We start from the raw sequence: 21,447 nt of genomic DNA, 5'->3' as shown, positions 1-21,447 counted from the left end.
GTAGATGTTTTTATGGAGTTCCCTTGTTTTTTCTATGATCCAACAGATGTTGGCACTTTGATCTCTGGTTCTTCTGCCTTTTCTAAATCCAGTTGGTATATCTGGAAGCTCTCAGTTCACATACTGTTGACGTAGCTTGAAGGATTTTGAGCATTGCCTTGCTAGCATATGAAATGAGCACAAGTGTATGGTAGTTTGAGCATTCTTTGGCATTGCCCTTCTTTGGGATTGGAATGAAAACTGACCGTTTTCAGTCCTGTGACCACTGCTGAGTCTTCCAAATCCGCTGGAATAATTAGGGCAGCACTTTAACAGCATCATCTTTTAGGATTCAAAATAGCTCTGCTGGAATTCCATCATCTCTACTTTGTTCATAGTAATGCTTCCTAAGGCCCACTTGACTTTACACTCCAGGATGTCTGACTCCAGGTGAGTGATCACACCATCGTGGCTATCCGGGTCATTAAGACCATTTTTGTACAGTTCTTCTTTGCATTCTTGCCACCTCTTCCTTAATCTCTTCTGTTTCTGTTATGTCCTTGCCGCTTCTGTCCTTGATTGTGCCCAACTTTGCAGGAAATGTTTCCATGCAATCTCTAATTTTCTCAAAGAGCTCTCTAGTCTTTTCTATTCTATTGCTTCCTCTATTTTTTGCATTGTTCACTTAAGAAGGTTTTCGTTTCTCTTCCTGCCATTCTCTGGAACTCTGCATTCAGTTGGGTATACCTTTCCCCTTCTCCTTTGCCTTTTGTGTATCTTCTCTTCTCAGCTATTTGTAAGGTCTCTTCATACAACCACTTTGCCTTCTTGCATTTCTTTTTTTTGGGATGGTTTTGGTCACAGTCTCCTGCACAATGTTATGAATTTCCATCCATAGTTTTTCAGGCACTCTGTCTACCAGATCTGAGGCGTTGATTATCATCCTTCAAATATAAGGTCAAATGCTACCACCCTGTGATATCTTCCCTAAGTCTTCCCAGAGTGAAAAGGAGAGTTCTGTTACAATCCATCCAATTGTGAATGTGGAGTTCCTCTTAAAGAATAATTTTTCCAAGTGTTAGTCGCTCAGTTGTATTTGACTTTTTTACAACCCCATGGGCTGTAGCCTGCCAGGTTCCTCTGTCCATGGAATTCTCCAGGCAAGAATACCAGAGTGGGTTGCCATTCCCTTCTCCAGGGGATCTTTCTGACCCAGAGATCAAACCCGGGACCCCTGCATTGCAGGGAGATTCTTTACCATCTTAGGTACCAGGGAAGCCCATTCTTCCCAAGGAAATCATTAAATAGCTAATGAAGGAAGAGAAGATCCATCACTGTAGAAGGTAAACATCCCTGACCAATCTGAAAAATAAAACTCCGAGGTGCCTCCAATCCCACATAAAGGATGATCTATATTCAATACTCCATCAGGAATGTCCATTTGTATCAGAAAGAAATTGAAGACAAAACTCCTGTTCCCTAGAGAATTCTAGAGTCAGATCCCAACTTTGCACACTCAGAATTTCCTGTGAGGTCTTTAGGCTATACTGGAGATTTTCCTATGAAGCTATTTTTTCATCTCCCCAGAAGTGACTTAGTAGGCCACAATTTCTTTCTCTCTGGGTAGACAACTGGGTAAGAAATATGAGTTCTAGCTGTATAACTACTAATGATATTTAGATTTTAATGTTTAGATAAAAAATGAGATAATATATGTCCCACTGCCTAACTCACAGTGTTGTTTTAAGGCTAATGAAAGATCATACTAAAATCTGCATAGGAGATGTAGGAAGGAATGGGATAACAACCCCATGCCACCCCTGGTTTAGTCAAAGGATACACTGGTGAACGAAAGCTATCCTGATCTTCTCCCGAGACGGCGACACAGTGAGTGACCAAGTCACTCTTGCCAAACTATAAAGATGCGAACAAACATCATTAAGGACCAAGTGTTCAATATCTGGAGGCTGAGAAACCGGCAGGCACCAGCGTAAAAGCCGCTCAGGCGAGGCCATCTAACTCCCTTGCACCCCACTACTGCCTGCAGGGCACAGGCCAGCGGGACACAGCTGGAAGCAGATGAGCTGCGCTTCCGATAGCAACAACCCTGTCTGGTCAAAGAAAAATGTGTGTCCACGAGTCTGGAAGAGTCAGAGACCTACGGCTTTAATATCAGTGAGCGCTGTGGCACCAAGGAAAGCAACTGCAGTTCAACTTTTCTTTCATGCCCTGCACGGTGTTGCCTGGAAATTACTGACTCATAGTTTTATTTCTGTACTTTGGAGCTCTGGATGCAATTACAGAAAAACCTTCTAAAATTCATGAACATTCTGTATTCATAGCAATTCAGATATCATAACTTAGCCACAAAATTAACTGCCTGGAGTAAGTTTCAAAATCAAAAGAATTTTCTACCTCCATGCTGGCATGTCATTTTCTCTTCTTACAGAAAGATAAATTCTTTGAAATCTAGAAATCTACAAGAACTGTAAGATTCATGTTTATTACATCATAGGATCTACAGTAGTTTAGGAATCACTAAAATGTCTACCTTCTCGTTAGGGATCCTCAAGAGAAAAGTAGAGATTTTTAGAAAGCCATAACAAAGGAAGTTAAAAGAGCAAAAGTGGATCAAGAGGTTTTTTCCAAAATTACCACATATTATTATTTCTGATTTGGGGATGAGTCATCATAACATGATAAAATGAATCATACAATGGTGCTAACTTGTAAAACATGGACATATGATTATAGCTTCAGATTTTAAAGAAACTGACAGAGAAAGATCATTTCAAATATCATTTATACTAGTCATAACAGATTTTATAGTGCAACAAGAAGCTACAGCTGTATTTACAAAAAGCAAACAAATTTGGGATTAAAACAGTGAGATATAATATATATATTTGTACTGAATTACTTTAATGTAGTTTGAGCCCCATACATTTCAAATATTCCATATAGATTTTTATCTCTATTCTTTCTAATCACTACAAGTATAATTAGTGAACATGAAAAGCATTACAGAATATTGTTCTTTTGAAGAATATTCCTCTTAATTATTATATAAGTACTAACAAAAAGTGTAAGTAGGAATAATGGAAAAGAACGACATACAACTCTGACTGGCAGTCACTCCCCACAATGGCTTTTAACGCCAGATCAGTTTTAAGCCCTTCATGGACTGAGTCATTCTTATTATTGGTGGCCTTACTTTATATCCATGCAAAGATAATAAAATATAGCAATACACCATATAAACTAGAACATTTTCTAAAAAAGAAAAGGTTATATTTTTGCTTTTGAAATCATATAGCAAGTAGACATACCTATAGTTTACCACTGATTATTATTTCTTAACAATCACTGTACAGATTCAGGAATGATGGGAAGAAAATACAACCTACATGTTTGTAAATAAAATGAAACATTTATGAAGACTATATTAACAATGAAGTTGCTATGATGCTAAATGTTATAAATTTTTGATTTCTCGGTACAGTTAAGAAACACAATGTATTGAGTCAATACATGTCTTAAAGATTAGAAGCTCAGATATTTTGTGAACCTTAGACACCATATATAATCTTTAACCAAAAACCTTTCGAAAGTGAAAGAGTTAGTCACTTCAGTCCTTTCTTTGCGACCCCGTGGACTGTAGCCCCGCCAAGCTCCTCTGTCCATGGAATTCTCCAGGCAAGACTATTGGAGTGGGTTGCCATTTCCTTCCCCAAGGGATCTTCCCGAACCAGGGAATGAACCCAGGTGTCCCACACTGCAGGCAGATTCTTTGCCATCTGAGCCACCAGGGAAGCCCACAGCCACCAAGCGGTTCTGGGGACCCAGGTAGCTGCTGGTCCCTAGAAAGGACCCTGCTTTCCAGATCACAGACCTTCTTTAGAATATGATCTACCTGGAAAATTATTCTCTCCTCAAACTACACAGTTTTTTTAAGCCACGGTAATGTTTGTAAGTCAAGAAGGTGTGCTTTTCCCTTAATTCAATTAAACATATATTTATTGTGTGCTCTTAAAAAGCATTCATTGGACATTTTCCATTCTGGATGAATGATATGTCCCCTCAAGGCACACAGAATAGCTCTAGATGAATACACACAAGTCTTGATAGACATTAAATATGAAATACCCTATGCACACTGCAAGCAACTATTGGGATGTGTGAATAATTTTCAGGTCAATGAGTCAGAATGGAATGGCTACTGCAGATGAGAGTTTCAAAATGAAATCCTTACTATCACAGGTAAAAATGAATTCTTGAAATAAGGTTTCAAGAGTCTGAGATTTTTTAAAAAAAGAGAGATCTTGGTGGTAACTGTTTTTGGGGTGTTTTTTTTTTCATTATTTCCACCTTATTTTTTGAAAATGATTACATATATATATATTGAATATAATTGTATATATACATATATATATATAATATTTACAAACACCTAGTTTCACTGTTAACCTAAGGGAGGAATCCAAGTCCCCTGCAGGTCATAATATTCTGTATCATCAAATAATTTATAATGAAATCTCAGAATGCCGAATGTGTACAATAAAATTCCCTGTTTAAGAACAGAGAGGGGGGAAAATCATTCTGAATTGGAGACAATCTAAAGCACAGAATGTTTTAAGACAATAGTTGAGTCACTTTCAAGTACTTGAAGTAACACTAACGGCTATGAGAGAAAAAAATTATAGTTTATTTGCTTCATTATTCTGGAATGGTTGGGGGGGTGAAGCCACCAGTAATTAGCGTAACAGACAGTATGCATGAGGGGTTAAAGCTACGCTGGCATCAAACACTACCTCTGGGACCTTGCAAGCACTGCTTTATGAAACAATGACTCACTTACAGTTAGGGGTGATATAAAAATGTAAGCTGCTGGAGTGCTCTTAAAAATTCTTACAAATCATGTACTTCCCTAAGTGAGCTAAACATTCACCCACAATTTTGTTCAGATTTATTATTTAGGAAGCCCTCCCCTTGTCCCCAACACTTTTCCCCTTTCAATTTCAATCAACTGAAAGATTTCAATCAATTCTATGTTAATATGGATTCCTATTCAGAAAAATATGAATACAAATGGCATATTCAGAATTAACTTTTCCATTTGTCAACATGTCTTAAACTTTAAATTAAAATAGTGATAAAGCGTTTCGTGTTTACTGATTACAATAGGAATCTGAGAAGAACTGTATCATAAGGTGTATCTCCTCTATAGATTTCTGTAAGGTTACAGCATCTCTCCCTGAGAAAAAACACATGCTTTTAAAAATTACTACTTATCATTTAGTCTTTGCTGCTGCTGCTGCTGCTAAGTCACTTCAGTCGTGTCCGACTCTGTGTGACCCCATAGACGGAAGCCCACCAGGCTCCCCCGTCCCTGGGATTCTCCAGGCAAGAACACTGGAGTGGGTTGCCATTTCCTTCTCCAATGTGTGAAAGTGGAAAGTGAAAAGTGAAAGTGAAGTCGCTCAGTCGTGTCCGACCCTTAGCGACCCCACGGACTGCAGCCTACCAGGCTCCTCCATCCATGGGATTTTCTAGGCAATAGTACTAAGAACTTAAAATGTTCATTAACCTGAGAAAAATTTTATACCAATCTCAGAATGCCAAGTAATGAGTTCTTTTAAATAAATAGAAAATAAAACTTAAAAAAAACACATGCAATGTTCTTTACTTGTAACAGCTCATTCTGGCAAATTCTACTACTTAACACATGTCAGTAAAGATGCCAACATTGTGCTAATCAGAGGCACTAAAGCTACCTGCCTCAGTTATTAAAATGTCACATATTGTGTGTCTCTAACTTAACTTCCATTTCAGCTGCTCCAAGCTTAATGATTTCAAAGTATTGATTCAACCAAAGTAAATTTGAATATTTTTATGATAAATTCTAACACTTTATCTGTCAAATGAACAATGATGAAAACTGTTAGCAAGGAACTGTGGTACCTGAAGAGTCAGGAATTACATGTCATGCTGCTATTTGACCCATGCTACTAATTACACATTTAGAAATTCATTCAGTACCACTGTAATCATCAGAAAAGACAACACAAAAAGGATATTCAATACAGCATTATTTATAATCATAATAATCAAAAAAGATTAAGAGGCCTAGAAAGGGGATACACATTTTTAAGAGGTAGATAAAATTTAAAATGCTGTGAGATAGGGTTAAGAAAAAATAGGAATACATGAGAATAAGCTAATTTCCACAATCTAAATTGCTTGTCAAAAAAAAAGTCATATATATTACAAAATTAACACTGTATTACTGAAGGGTTGCAGTATAAAAACTTTATATACTTCTTTATATATTTGGTATTTTGGTATATTAATTTTATCATCTGTGCATTACTCATATAATCAGAAACATTTTTTAAAAGATGCAAGATTTATCTTTTTAAAAATCATATCTAAATTGGTTCCAGTTTATGGGGCTCTCATGTTTAAATTACAAGACCAGGCAATGAGTATTCTCAAACAATACAAGCTTCTTCTGCAACCTCTTCACTAGTAACACCACTGCAACCACTCTATTTTTTCTTAATCTTATATATCAATTCTTGCTCTTTTAAATAATGGATGGCAAATTTTGCTTACTTTACCACAATGTTTCCTAAACACCGAGCCTTCAGTTTTTGCATGTTGTCATCCAAAATCATAACTGCAAAGTAAAATATAGATAAACAAATAAAAACAAATAATCTTAAAGCTTGAAAGTTTTCATATTTAATCTCCCAACTCTAGCTTAAAAAAGGCATCCTTTCACTCCTGTGAGATCACGAACATATATAAATATGCTAAAATGTCTCACAGAAAATGTAAAGTGTACATGTTTTTGATTTTTAATTAGATAATTCATTTTCTTCAGAGCCTTCCTTAAATAAAGACACAGTATCTTAAACATGCTGGTAATATTAAAATCTATGTTTATACCCATTCAAACATAACCTCTCATTCTGTCAAAAATATTAAAAATATGTACAGCTTTTCAAAATTAAAGGATACAAAGTTTTAAAATACAACCAAAACACATTTTGAACAATAAAAATAAAGAACTTAAAAGCCTAGCAAACTTTTTTCTGATTTAAGGCTTAATATCCACTTATGAACTTTAAAGGTCAATTTAACCTTCCCAAATATTATCCCAATGTGTTCTATGCTATAGTGTTAAAACCCTGAAGGATTTTAGGGAACCAAAGCTTGGACCCATAGCAGTAACCTAGTACAAACTAGAAATAAGGACATATCATTATGTTTTAAGCTTTAACAGATCCTTTTTGTGGCTTCATCCATCCACGTTATTCTACTCAAAAAAGCGATCAGAAAAGAAGAGCATTGCTTCCAGAAAAAGTTAATCGCTCCCATCTCTCTGTTCCCAGAGCACTATTCTATTCTGACAGTTATTAGCAGTGTCAGGATCTGCCTCTCACTAGATGTGAGCTCATTAAAGGTGAGGCCATGATGCATGATAATTCATCTTTGTTTCCCCAAATCTCAGCACAGTGGCCAATTTACTATGTGCCCTGGAACATATTCTTATTCTGTTATGCCCCCCCCACCCCCGATTTCTCTATCTAAAAACTGGAAATGATTCCCTTCTAATAGTGTTGTACAATAATCACTTGAAAAGAAAACTCAGTGACAATCTTGCATAATGTACTAAATGAATGAGAAATTAAGTATTACATTACACTGCATATTTTTTACACAAAATCGTGTTCTATCCTTTCCTAAAAGGATATGGCTTTTTCATTATAATATTAAACGTTACATTATACTTTTGAATCTCTGAATAACCACAAACATAAAAATCATGAGTCATAAAGTCTTTACTTCCTTGGTTATACTTTAGTTCTTGTGCTTAAGCTGTGCTGTCTGTAAGCCAATGACTTTTCAGACAATGAGAAATGTCTGTACTGAAATTCCATGAGGCATCAAAGCTTTAACTCTTTCTTATAACTGGATATAAAAATGGCACTGAAACACTGAAAGTGAAATGTAGTCAACATCTCCCACAGTCATCAGCCCCTAAAAACGGCCCAACACAAAAGCATTTTTTCTGATAAAAGGAGTAGAGATGATCGAACTGTTCAAAGGGAGGATTTCACTGAAGTTGGGTTCACCCTTCCATGCTTGGAGAAGTCACTGACTTCACAAAGTATCTATTCTTATACTTAAAGAAAAAAATACTTTGGTGTCTTTCTGTAAATATATCTGCTAGGCTAAACCAAATAATCCTTAACCAGTCATTGTCCTAGAAAGAAAATACAGTATTTTTATATTAGAGAAGTAAAATACAAATCTCTAAACTTTGTAATTTACATGCAAATATAAACTGTATGCAGGAATTATTCTCTTTCCAGATGCTGGGTTTAAGCTAAATGTGTGACCTTATGCAAATAGCATAACTTCTGTATCTCATTTTTCTTGTCTGTAAAATGAATGTGTACATCTAAAACAAGTCAGTCCTTCTGGCTTCTCTGAAATATTAATGACCCTACTAACTAAGACTTAGTTCAGTTTTCCTACCACCAGGCACTGTGTTGGCGCTTCATTGTGTTCCATCACAAAAAACAACCCTACAAAGCATACAGAATTATTATTCCTGTTTAGAAATAAGGAAATTGAATGTTCGACTTGTACAATAAAGCATAACTTACACAAGTCACTTTATATAACATATACAACTAAGAGGTGAAATCCAGAGGAAATTACTGAACTATTATAATCACTACTGATGACTTAAAAAAACTTAGATGGAAAAGACAGTGTTTCTTATTGTCACATACTGCCAACAAGGATGAAACTATTTTTCTTTTTAGAATCTCTACTCTTCATATTCATCTTCTAGCCAACAAGTTTCAAAAACTTTATTATCACCCCTAAAATAAAAGATAGTATATATAATGGGAACAACTGCAGCTTTTAATACAGAAACAAATAAAGTAAAACACAACGGTCTGCACTGTCTTCAGGACCTTACCAGCTAAATTACTTTAGTAAAGTTATTTAGTCTCTCTGGGCACCAGCTAACTCATCGCTAAAATGGGAATAATAACACTAAATTAAATAAACTCACCATTAGTTGAAATAATGTATGCAAAGTACTCAGCACCTAGTATTAATCTCTCACATAGGTCCTTGCACACATGCTAAGTTGCTTCAGTCGTGTCTGACTCTTTGCAACCCAGTGGACTATAGCCCAGGCTCCTCTGTTCAAGGCAAGAATACTGGAGTGGGTTGCCATGCCCTCCTCCAGGGAATCTTCCCGACCCAGGGATTGAACCCGTGTCTCTTATGTCTCCTGCACTGGCAGGGGGTTCCTTACCACTAGTGCCACCTGGGAAGCCCATAGGTCCTTAACTTGCTTATATTTTGACAGACACTTACAACACGCACTTAAGAAGTCTACAATACTACTTCTGATAAAATTGGCTAATAAGAAAAGTTATCACAAAAAGATGTTTTTAATACAAGGCATTCACTCAATCAAATACTTATTAAGCACCTACTATGTTTCAATCAATATGATTCACACTAAATCCAGAAAAACACCAAATTTATTAACATTAAATATTTCAAGTAATCAAGGTAATTTCTCACCATTGTATCCTGGAACACTTTTTCCTGCTTGCCCTGGAGGAGGTGTTTTAGAGTTACCTAATCCAATGCAAGACGCCGTAATTGGGGATCCAGTCTCTGGAGAAACAAGTAATATTTATGATTCAATATTTCAACTTGAGATCATAATGTTTCTTTGGTGCTTGCACTGCCCCTCTCCCTCCACAGAATTTCACTGCATGAGGAATAAACAGGGCAAGCCTATTTTTAAAAATGAAACAAATGCAGCAATCTATATCATATTGACATTTTTAAAACTCAAGGATACAAATCTAGAATCATATGCACAGAGGTGCTCCTTTTAAAGAGAGGCCTCTTTAGTGTTCTCAGTTGTGAATCAGCAGGCTTGAAGAATGGAGAATTATGTGACTGTGACAGTTTTACAAAACACAATAAAAACTCAAAAATCTCTAGGAAAGATGCTTTCCTTTAATTCACCTAAAGTTATTTTATCAGGGTAAGTAACAGCAATAGGAAAAATATTTCTGTAATTTATAACTTAGTCTCTGGAATAGGTAATGCCAAGATTTTTAAAAATATATATGAGCAGTATCATATTCTAATTTTTTAAGAACTACCTTTGCCTAGAAACCTTGCTTTGGAAACTAAATTCATCAATGTTTTATCAAATTCCTCTTATTCTGATGCTCCTGGACTTCTGAAGGCCCAAAATCTAGGGAGGAAGTTATTTATGTTATGCTGATTATTTCCTCTAGACCAGAGATACTTACAATTAGTCGGCATTGATTATCAAAAACTTTTAAAGTTGTCTTCTCTGTCTCAATTTATAACAGAATAATAGCAGCTATTATTAATACATGATAATCATAAGTTCTGAAACTTTTATAATTTTTTATAAAACAATGCATTTGTTATTATTGGCAAGTGCAAGTTTGAAGTTACCAGAATATTCTGAATATAAGATTTGTTTCTGTGAGGGGCAAGTGGGTACTGATACTGAAAAGTTTCAGAACTATTTTACATACATAAATATACACCTACATACATGCAAGGGGCTGACTGTCAAAATAATGAGATACAAAGTAATCTAAAATGTTAATAACATCTATCTTCCTAAGGACCCAGAATGTGTTTCTTTCACCATGATTTATCACATATTTGTGTCACTTTCAGTTCAGTTCAGTTCAGTCGCTCAGTCATGTCTGACTCTCTGCGACCCCACGAATCACAGCACACCAGGCCTCCCTGTCCATCACCAGCTCCCGGAGTTCACTCAAACTCATGTCCACAGAGTCGGTGATGCCATCCAGCCATCTCATTCTCCGTCGTCCCCTTCTCCTCCCGCCCCCAACCTTTCCCAGCATCAGAGTCTTTTCCAGTGAGTCAACTCGTCGCATGAGGTGGCCAAAGTATTGGAGTTTCAGCTTTAAGCATCAGTCCTTCCAATGAACACCCAGGATCTTAGAATCCATTTATTACTGTTCTTGACCTTCTAGAGCAGTTCAGTTTATTATTCACATTTTGATGGCAGCTCAGCTGGTATCAGTAACAGAGGAAGAACTCTCAAACATTAAAACCCAGTTCCTGAGTCACAGTCCAGTGCTTAAGATGCTAAGCCAGATGGTCACCGCTGAGCAGAAGCAGTGAGTAAGCAGAGCAGACATTGCTGATGTTTAACAAAGAATTCTCAAATATTTTCATATGATGACAAATCAGGAGGTATTTTATGACATGGCATTCTATCAGCTATGAGCATTCTCCCCACAGCACAATCAAAGCATGGGAGGAAATCCACAGTTTTGGATATTCAGGAGCATTTTCCCTTTGCCTTTTGGGAAATACCCTCTTGAGAAACCTGTATGCAGGTCAGGAAGCAACAGTCAGAACTGTACATGGGACAACAGACTGGTTCCAAATAGGAAAAGGAGTGCGTCAAGGCTGTATATTGTCACCTTGCTTATTTAACTTATATGCAGAGTACATCATGAGGAACGCTGGACGGGAAGAAGCACAAGCTGGAATCAAGATTGCTGGGAGAAATATCAATAATCTCAGATATGCAGATGACACTACCCTTATGGCAGAAAGTGAAGAGGAACTCAAAAGCCTCTTGATGAAAGTGAAAGACGAGAGTGAAAAGGTTGGCTTGAAGCTCAACATTCAGAAAACAAAGATCATGGCATCTGGTCCTATCACTTCATGGGAAATAGATGGAAAAACAGTGAAAACAGTGTCAGACTTTATTTTTGGAGGCTCCAAAATCACTGCAGATGCTGATTGCAGCCATGAAATTAAAAGACGCTTACTCCTTGGAAGGAAAGTTATGACCAACCTTGATAATATATTAAAAAGCAGAGACATTACTTTGCCAACAAAGGTCCGACTAGTCAAGGCTATGGTTTTTCCCGTGGTCATGTATGGATGTGAAAGTTGGACTGTGAAGAAAGCTGATCACCGAAGAATTGATGCTTTTGAACTGTGGTGTTGGAGAAGACTCTTGAGAGTCCCTTGTACCGCAAGGAGATCCAACCAGTCCATTCTAAGGGAGATCGATCCTGGGTGTTCATTGGAAGGACTGATGCTGAAGCTGAAACTCCAATACTTTGGCCACCTCATGCGACGAGTTGACTCACTGGAAAAGACTCTGATGCTGGGAAAGGTTGGGGGCGGGAGGAGAAGGGGACGACGGAGAATGAGATGGCTGGATGGCATCACCGACTCTGTGGACATGAGTTTGAGTGAACTCCGGGAGTTGGTGATGGACAGGGAGGCCTGGCGTGCTGTGATTCATGGGGTCGCGGAGAGTCGGACATGACTGAGCGACTGAACTGAACTGAACTGAACTGAGTACTCATCTCATCTCATCTCAGCTACCCTAGAAGAGCAGTGAGACAAGAGCCGTGGTGATGACAGGAGGCAGCCCTGCAGAATGAGGAGCTTAAAGGAAGGTACTCAGAACAAAGTGACAAGAGGAACAGGAGCTGCTAAGACACGGTAGGAAAGAAGATGTCCCTTCGAGATGCTGCTGCTCCCCCTCCCACTCTGGAGAGAAGCAGCTGCTGAAGTCAGTCTGCTGTTTCTGAAGCGTATCTTGTCAAGTCGAGCTGATGAGTAAGGCCACTCCTGTCATCTGAAGTTCAAATTCACCACACTTCTCAACACTATGAGGCCTCTCAGCAACTTATCAGTGGACGGCTCCGGAACCTACAAACGTACCTTCCAGTGGCTCTAATGCCTTTCGACGCTTTTAGAATCTGCTGCCTACAAGCAAAGCAAACAAACTACCATAACCAAACTCTTAACTGCACCCTGCTTCATCTCCTCTCAGTGTGGATTTTTATAAAGGACGTGGGCTCTCTGTTCTTCTAGTAACACTTGAAGTAGGGAGGACGGGAAGGAGAGGTGAGAAGAAAACCTACTCTGAAATAAAGACACAAGAAACCAGAGCACTCAGAAGCTGACACTATGGGGCTTTCCAGGCGACTCAGTGGTAAAGAATCTGCCTGCCAAGCAGGAGATGCGGGTTTGATCTCTCAGTAGGGAAGATTCCTTGCAGAAGGAAATGGCAACCCACTCCAGTATTCTTGCCTGGGAAATCCCATGGACAGAGGAGCCTGGGGGCAACAGTCCATGGGGTCACAAAGAGTCGGACAGGACTTAGCAACTAAACAACAACAAAGCTGACATTATATATACACCCTTCCCAAGATTCTTAAGCATCTTTCCACAGTGATTACATATTCATAATCTTCAACCTTCAACTGTCTTGTTTATGAGTATAAAACAACTATGAAAAGTAGAAACTTACAATACCATATGTAAAATAGATAGCCAATGGGCATGTGCTGTATGACTCAGGGAACTCAAACAGGGGCTCTATAACAATCTAGAGGGGTGGGATGTGGAGAGAAGTGGGAGACAGCTTCAAGAGGGAGGGGACATATGTATACCTGTGGCTGATTCATGGTGAGGTTTGACAGAAAACAACAAAATTCTGTAAAGCAATTATCCTTTGATTAAAAAGTAAATAAGTTTTTAAAAAGTGTATTCTTTTCTTCTGTATGGTCATGTTGACTGACTTTTAAGGGCAATGGAAAGGATTATGCATTCAGTTACTTCAAGTAGATAGTATAAGTTTATACTTTGAAAATTAGTAATTTCAGTACCGTGCTGGCTTTATTTTGTGCAGGGCCATGCTCATGTTCTCCAGATTTTTCGACATTAGTGTATGTGCTGAGACAGCACTCATTGACTTTATCTGGATATTCATTTTGGGGATTAAAAAAGACCTGTTTGTAGTGACATACAAAGGGCACACTCAAAATGACAGATCCTAGGAATCGAAGTCTAATAAGGAGCCACAGTCAGGACAAAAATGGGATGCGAAAGACCCAGCGAAGACTGGCTGTTAGAGACTGTGCTTTCTGTCCTATACCTCTGAGTGTCCTGAGACCTGAGAGCTGACCCATCATCACTGGAGGCACACAGGTGCGTGCTCACACATCCCTGCACACCCACTGATTGTATAACCACCCTGGCTGCCCAGTGGGTCCATACACAGAATAGGCTTCCAGCTGGGGAAAGCCCGCAGGAATGCTGCAGTCCTTAATCAAACCCCAAAGGACTCCCAAAGCTCCATTTCAAAGATATGATAAACACACCTGCTTCACCTTGCGCAGGCTGTAATTAACCGGCTGGCAGTAATCTAACCCGACAGGAAATCTAGATGTAACATGCGGACTGGGAAATAGCTACAGTGAAGAAACCACAGCATTCTCTTTGAAGAAAACAACTGGACACTTCATTTGGAGAACTCTTTCCAAAGACATCCAACCATAGAAAGGTACAATGCTCAGCAACGCACAGCACAATTTCTTGAGATAAGAGACAACCAGGAAGAAGATCGGTGGAGATTGAAAGTTGTGAAGAATAAGTCACCTGGGTGTGTTCATATCCATACTGCCTTAGAAGCTAATACAGCCACTTCACTATTATTTCAGTATTTTTACTGCCTCACTCCGCCTTATTGCATCAGTGAGCTATTACCCCCATGAATTTTCCTTAAAACCTCTAACTCTAAAGTAGGAAAAAGAAAGAGAACAAGTAAACATAATTTTCTCAAATATGAATTATGCTGTGTACCATGTATAAGTGCTTTTTGCTTGTATTATTGTACTGAACTCAACTATAAGCTGATAGAAAAGGAAATATCATTTTAACAGATTTAAAGTATTGAAACCTAACATAGAAAATTTAAACCATTACCCTAGTCCGCAGAATTCTTTCAGAGAAAGAGCAGAATGGAACAGACAAGTGTACTACTTGGAAGGCTCTCACATAGAATACAGACGATAAGAAGAAGAGAGAGCTCATCCAGACTACATAACAGCAGAGGAAGAAAAATCTTTCTGACAGAGAGTGAGTCCAGTCTCTCATATTTGCAAATGGAAGTAACGGGGGCAAATATCACTTACTAGCAAATATTTATTGAGCAGCTATTATGAGCCAGGCGCTGTCATTAGAACTGGGGATAGAGCAATAAACAAAAGTGACCAAAATCTCTATCTTTATAGAGTTCACAGTTCATTTGGGGAAACAAACAATAATAACAGATAAAAGTACAATATATAGCGTGTTAAAATGTGATCACTACTAAGAAAATAAAGACAGTATAGACAGGATATGAGATGAGATGTGAAGGGAAGAGACTGCAATTTTAAACTGGGTAGCCAGAAAATAAACTCCCAGAGAAGTGACCTTTGAGTGAGACCTGAAGAAGAGAGGCCATGTGCCTTGGATCTAGGGACAAAGAGTCCAGGAAGAAGGAACTGCAAGTGCAAAGGTCCTGGAGGTAGATATATTCCTAGAGTATTTGAGGAATAGTGAGGCATTAAACGTGACTGAAGCAGAACAAATGAGAAAAAGTATTAACAGGAAATAAGGTAAGAGAGATGGTGACAAGGCAGGAAAACTTCTTCAAAGTTCTCATCAGTTCAGTTCGGTCTCGTCGTGTCCGACTCTTTGTGACCCCATGGACTGCAGCACGCCTGGCCTCCCTGTCCATCACCAACTCCCGGAGCTCACTCAAACTCATGTCCATTGAGTCAGTGATGCCATCCAGCCATCTCATCCTCTGTCGTCCCCTTCTCCTCCTGCCCTCAATCCCTTCCAGCATCAGAGTATTTTGCAATGAATCAGCTCTTCCCATCAGGTGGCCAAATTATTGGAGTTTCAGCTTCAGCATCAGTCCTTCCAGTGAATATTCAGGACTGATTTCCTTAGGATTGACTGGTTGGATCTCCTTGCAGTCCAAGGGACTCTCAAGAGTCCTCTCCAACACCACAGTTCAAATAGCTGAGAAAAAAAAGAGAAGCTAAAGGCAAAGGAGAAAAGGAAAAATATACCCATTTGAATGCAGAGTTCCAAAGAATAGCAAGGAAAGATAAGAAAGCCTTCCTCAGTGATCAATCCATACAGGAAAATAATAGAATGGAAAAGACCAGAGATCTCTTCAAGAAAATTAGAGACACCAAGGGAACGTTTGTGGTGTAAGATGGCAGAGCAGAAGGATGTGCACTCATCTTCTCCTGTGAGAACTCCAAAACTACAACTTGCTGCTGAACAACCGTCAACTGGAAAACGTTGGATCTCACCAGAAAGATACCCCACATCCAGGGGCAAAGGAGAAGCCCCAGCAAGATGGTAGGAGGGGTGAAATCGCATTTAGAATCAAACCCCTTACCCGCCAGAAACGCTCAGAGGATTCAAACAAACTTGTGCACATCAGGACGCAGGGACCCCAGAGACTGAGACAGAACTGTGTCTGAGTGTCTCCTTGGAGGTTCGGGTCCGCAGCGGCCTGCTGCAGGGCAAGGGCTCTGGGTGCAGCAGAGCTGGGTACAGCATGAGCCCTCTCGGAGGAGGTCACCATTAACCCCACCACAGAGCCACCAGAACGTACCCAGGACTGGGAAACAGACTCTGGGAGGCACAAACAGAAGCTTGTGTGCACCAGGACCCAGGAGAAAGGAGCAGTGACCCCACAAGAGACTGACCCAGACGTGCCCTGAGTGTCCAGAGTCTCCAGCGGAGGCGCGGGTCAGTGGCGGCTGCTGCAGGGCCAGGGGCACCGAGTGCCGCAGTGCGTGCACGGCCCCGCCCATCAGAACAAGACCCAGTTTCCCCCTCAGTCAGGCTCTCCCATCAGGACGCTTCCATAAGCCTCTTATCCTTCTCCATCAGAGGGCAGACGGACTGAAAACCACAGTCATAGAAAGTTCCCGTAAGGCCTTAAGTTTTTAGTCTGAGTAATGATGCCATCTCAGATATGCAGATGCTACCACCTTTATGGCAAAAAGTGAAAAGGAACTATAGAGCCTCTTGATGAAGGTGAAAGAGGAGAGTGAAAACTCTGGCTTAAAAATTCAACATTCAAGAAACTAAATTCATGGCATCTGGTCCTGTCACTTCATGGCAAATAGATGGGAAAGCAATGGAAACAGTGACAGACTTTATTTTCTTGGGCTCCAAAATCTCTGCAGATGGTGACTGCAGCCATGAAATGAAAAGACGCTTGCTCCTTGGAAGAAAAGCTATGACCAACCTAGATAGCATATTAAAAAGCAGAGACATTACTTTTAAACAAATATCCATATAGTCAAAGCTATGGTTTTTCCAGTAGTCATGTATGGATGTGAGAGTTGGGCCATAAAGAAAGCTGAGCGCTGAAGAAATGATACTTTTGAACTGTGGTGTTGGAGAAGACTTGAGAGTCCCTTGGACTGCAAGAAGAACCAACCAGTCAATTATAAAGGAAATCAGTCCTGAATATTCATTGGAAGGACTGATGCTGAAGCTGAAGCTCCAATACTTTGGTCACCTAATGCGAAGAACTGACTCATTAGAAAAGACCCTGATGCTGGGAAAGATTGAGGGCAGGAGAAGAAGGGGACGACAGAGGATGAGATGGTTGGATGGCATCACTGACTCAAAGAACATGAGTTTGAATAAGCTCTGGGAGTTGGTGATGGACAGGGAGGCCTGACAAGCTCCAGTCAATGGAGTCAGAAAGAATCAGACACGACTATGTGACTGAACTGAACTTAACATTGCAAGCTAATGAAGACTTTCAAACAAAGAAGTTAATGAATCACAACAATGCAAGCTGGGAAAGACTGAAGGCAAAAGGAGAAGGGGATAGCAGAGGATGAGATAGTTAAAGAGCATCACCAAATCAAGGGACATTAATTTAAGCAAACTCTGGGAGATAGTAGAGGACAGAGGAGCCTGGCAGGCTACAGTCCATGTGTTGCAAAAAGTCAGACTTGATTTAGCAACTGAACAAGAATAACAATGCAAATAGAATTTACTTAAATATTTGAGCATCATACGGGTTCTATGATCAGGTTTATTCTATCTGGGGTTTTGAGGATGGAGGAGCCTGGTGGGCCGCAGTCCGTGGGGTCGCTAAGGGTCAGACACGACTGAGCGACTTCACTTTCACTTTTCACTTTCACACATTGAAGAAGGAAATGGCAAACCACTCCAGTGTTCTTGCCTGGAGAATCCCAGGGACAGGGGAGCCTGGTGGGCTTCCATCTATGGGGTCACACAGAGTTAGACACGACTGAAGTGACTTAGCAGCAGCAGCATATGGGAGAAAATGGACAGATGTGAGCTGTTTTAGCATGGTTGGTTAATGGTAGAGATTCCTGTGGATTCCTGAACATCAAAAACTAATTCAAAAGACTGATAAAAACATGAGAGCCCGGTTAGGTGGTAGACAGGAGACCAGACTGCCCAGACAAGCCAGACAGTCATTTTTGTTATGTAAGTGTTGTGCGTGTGTGCATGCTCTGTCGTGTCCGACTCTGCGACCTCATGGACTGCAGCTGATCAGGCTCCTTGGCCACAGGATTTTCCAGGCGAGAATACTGGAGTGGGTTGCCATTTCCTCCTCCAGGGGGTCTTCCTGACTGGAGATCGAACCCACATTTCCTGCATCTCCTTCACTGGCAGGCAAGTTCTTTACCACTGTCACCAATATGCGCATGCGTGCTGGGTCGTTTCAGTCATGTCTGACTCTTTGTGACCCTGGAATGCAGCCCACCAGGCTCCTCTGTCCATGCAGCATTTCTGAAAGGCAATATGGCAATTCTTATAAAAACTCTTAAAGACTCATCATAGCCTTTATCGCAGTTGTTCCACTTTACGGGATATACACAAGGAAATATTTGAAAGAGCTCGAAAACATTAAGTATTGAGGATGTTTATCACATGTAAATGTTTATATTAGAGTTTAAAAGATTATCCAAAAAATAGGAATTATTCCATATTAAGGAGTAATGCAAAATCATTCAAATATCATAGGAAAATGTCTAGTGATAGGAAACAATTCTCACCAAACACTGTTTAGATAAAAGTTGTAAAACAATGCATACTATGATTTCAGTTTTTTATAAATATTATACATTAGGGGAAAATATATATTTTCGCAAGGTACACATTAAAGTATTAGCAGAATCTCTGAACACCACTTATGAATGATGAGCAAAGGGGAAATTACACTGAAGAGTCCTGAGGCTACATCTACAACCCTGACATCTCTGCATGGTGGTGGATTAAAGGTGGATGCAATTTACTTTGGGCTTTCGATAGCTTTGAGTAACAGAAAAGAGTGAAAGTGATGCTTTGTCAGTTTCTAAGCACAGACCCTAAGCAATTCAGAATACTGTCTCAAGAGTGAACTACCATGTAAGACGGTCTGCTATTCCAACTCCTCCAGGCTAAAAATGCCACTTGCAAGCTTTCCAGACAACAGTCCTATCTGAGTCTAGCCTTCCAGCCTATCCCAGGCATGAGTGGGAAGCCATCTTGGACCCTCTGGACCAGCTCATTCATCACACAGTTTTCTCTGGGTTGTCTCAATCAATCGTACAAAATCCCTAATTGAGCTCAACTCATATCTTTGATCCATAAAATCATGAATTAGGGTGGCTGTTTTAAGGCCCTAGGTTTAAAGCATTTTCTACACAACAATAGATAGTTGGAACGCTTGCCATTATAAATGTGACAAAGTCTTTCAGAAAAGAGTAGTGTACGTAATTATATGAAAGCACTCTCCTAGCCCGCTGCTGAAACCAGATGCTTCTTTCGATGCTTTGAGAATCATTTGTGTCAGTAGGACCAAAGTGTGATCCCTGACATTTTGTGCTCAGGAAATGTTTTCTGACTAGTAAATACATACTTACATAATTTAGGCTTGGGCTCCCAATGTTAAGATCAGGGTTCTTAAAAAGATAAGCAGGAAATCACACAATCCAATCCCAAAATGGATGAGACAGTAAGACAAACAGAAGACTCAGGTAAGTGAGGAAGAAAAAAAAAAGCTGTATATTACTGTTATGATTCTGCTACAATCTTTTTATTATTCTAAGAATGATATTCAAAGGTCAGTCCTTCAATAAATATTTATTAGATATATCAGAGTTACTTAATGCATTTCTTTTGGGGAAAAAGGAGTGTTAAAGGCAGAAAGATATGCCTAAGAGAAATAGAAGGATGTGCAAAGTTGAGAAGTTAGACCAACCACCAAGGGACTGACTTCAAGCTATTCAGCACAGCAAACTTTGCGGGAACTGGGGGAGGTCGAGTGTGAGAAGAAGAGGTGAAGTAAGAGCGAAAAGGACCAAAATGAGAGAGGGGAGCAAGGGAGGGTCACTAAGTGCCTTCTGTACCATGTTAAGAAGTTCGGCTATTATTCTGGGAACACTGGGGGACTCGGGGATTTGTAACAGAGATTTGTTCAGAACTGCATTTTAGGAAAAGCTCTTCAATTGCAAACTGGAGCACTAAAATGAGAATCCCAAGCCAGAGCAAGAAATCAATCAGATGCCAGCAGTCCGGGGCAGCGGCAGTACACGACGAGGCCAACTTGGAGTTACGTTCAGCAGTACAGGCCTTGCTGATGGTTTGGATACAGAGACAGCAAAAGAGGGAGAAATCCAGGACAAGCGCCAGGGTTTTGGTTTACAGATGAACAACAACATAGAAAGAGGAGCGGATGTGAGTGAGGGCTAAGAGGAAGAACGTTATGCAGGCTTAGATCTACAGACAAGAGCTCCTGCTATATCTGGAAGTCTGCCGCCGTGCTCCCACCGAGGCTCTAGAAACACTACATTTAAGCAATATGGATTTTAGAGGTTGGTGGCCCATGCAGAGAGTTAAAGTCCTGGAAATAAATCAATGCAGTGGCCCAGGGCCCTTGAGTCATATTAATCACAGCATCATGACGGGCACAGAAGCAATTTGTAAAGAAATCATTCTCTACACCTCTAAATCTACACTGTGAGCTATAAATAACTTGAATGGTGGTAGCAGAAAGCAAGTAGAAACAGTGAGATGCACCGCAGTGAAAGAAAATCAATTTAATCTTTTGTGTTCACGAGATAGGACGATTACAGTTTAAAATACTTAATTCAAAGCAGCCTAACTTTGGGTACTGGGAGTAGACCATTAATTCAAGCTGTGAGACACTGGTCTTATCCTACTCTCTTCCCAGCAAGCTGCCTCTCACCTTAGAGACTTTCATAAATAACCTGCAGCTGAATTAGATAAGAAATGCTGAATTAATGAAGGCATAAGATAAAACATACGAAGAAAGGGGCTCTAATCAACATAGAACAATGAGACTCTGGTCCTAATCTTAACTAGTTGACGCTAAGAAATTAAATTCTCTATGATTATTTTCTTTTATGAATTAAGCTCTTATGTTCTAAGTTTTCTTGGGTCTGAACTACCTACAGACCAGAATGCTAAAAGATGGCCTTTATATTCATGAAAGGTTATTATTCATAGAAATGAAAGGAA

The 21,447-nt window shown here is 39.7% G+C and overlaps 1 protein-coding gene across 4 annotated transcripts in view; it reads right to left on the bottom strand.

The window, feature by feature from the left end:
• Positions 1–21,447, bottom strand: part of ACSS3 (acyl-CoA synthetase short chain family member 3) — a 234,622-nt gene that overhangs the window by 95,121 nt on the left and 118,054 nt on the right. For all 4 annotated transcript variants that reach the window (XM_055395766.2, XM_055395764.2, XM_055395767.2 and 1 more), the window contains exons 10-11: positions 9,601–9,696; positions 6,595–6,658 (exon numbers count right to left, since the gene is read on the bottom strand). In XM_055395766.2, coding sequence (XP_055251741.1) covers positions 6,595–6,658; positions 9,601–9,696 — 160 coding nt within the window. The remainder of the gene's footprint in view (positions 1–6,594; positions 6,659–9,600; positions 9,697–21,447) is intronic.

This window comes from Moschus berezovskii, chromosome 6 (assembly GCF_049115385.1).
Source record: "Moschus berezovskii isolate FMDL1 chromosome 6, NW_MosBer_1.0, whole genome shotgun sequence".
Classification (NCBI taxonomy): domain Eukaryota; kingdom Metazoa; phylum Chordata; class Mammalia; order Artiodactyla; family Moschidae; genus Moschus; species Moschus berezovskii.
This window is presented reverse-complemented; position numbering and strand designations above follow the sequence as displayed.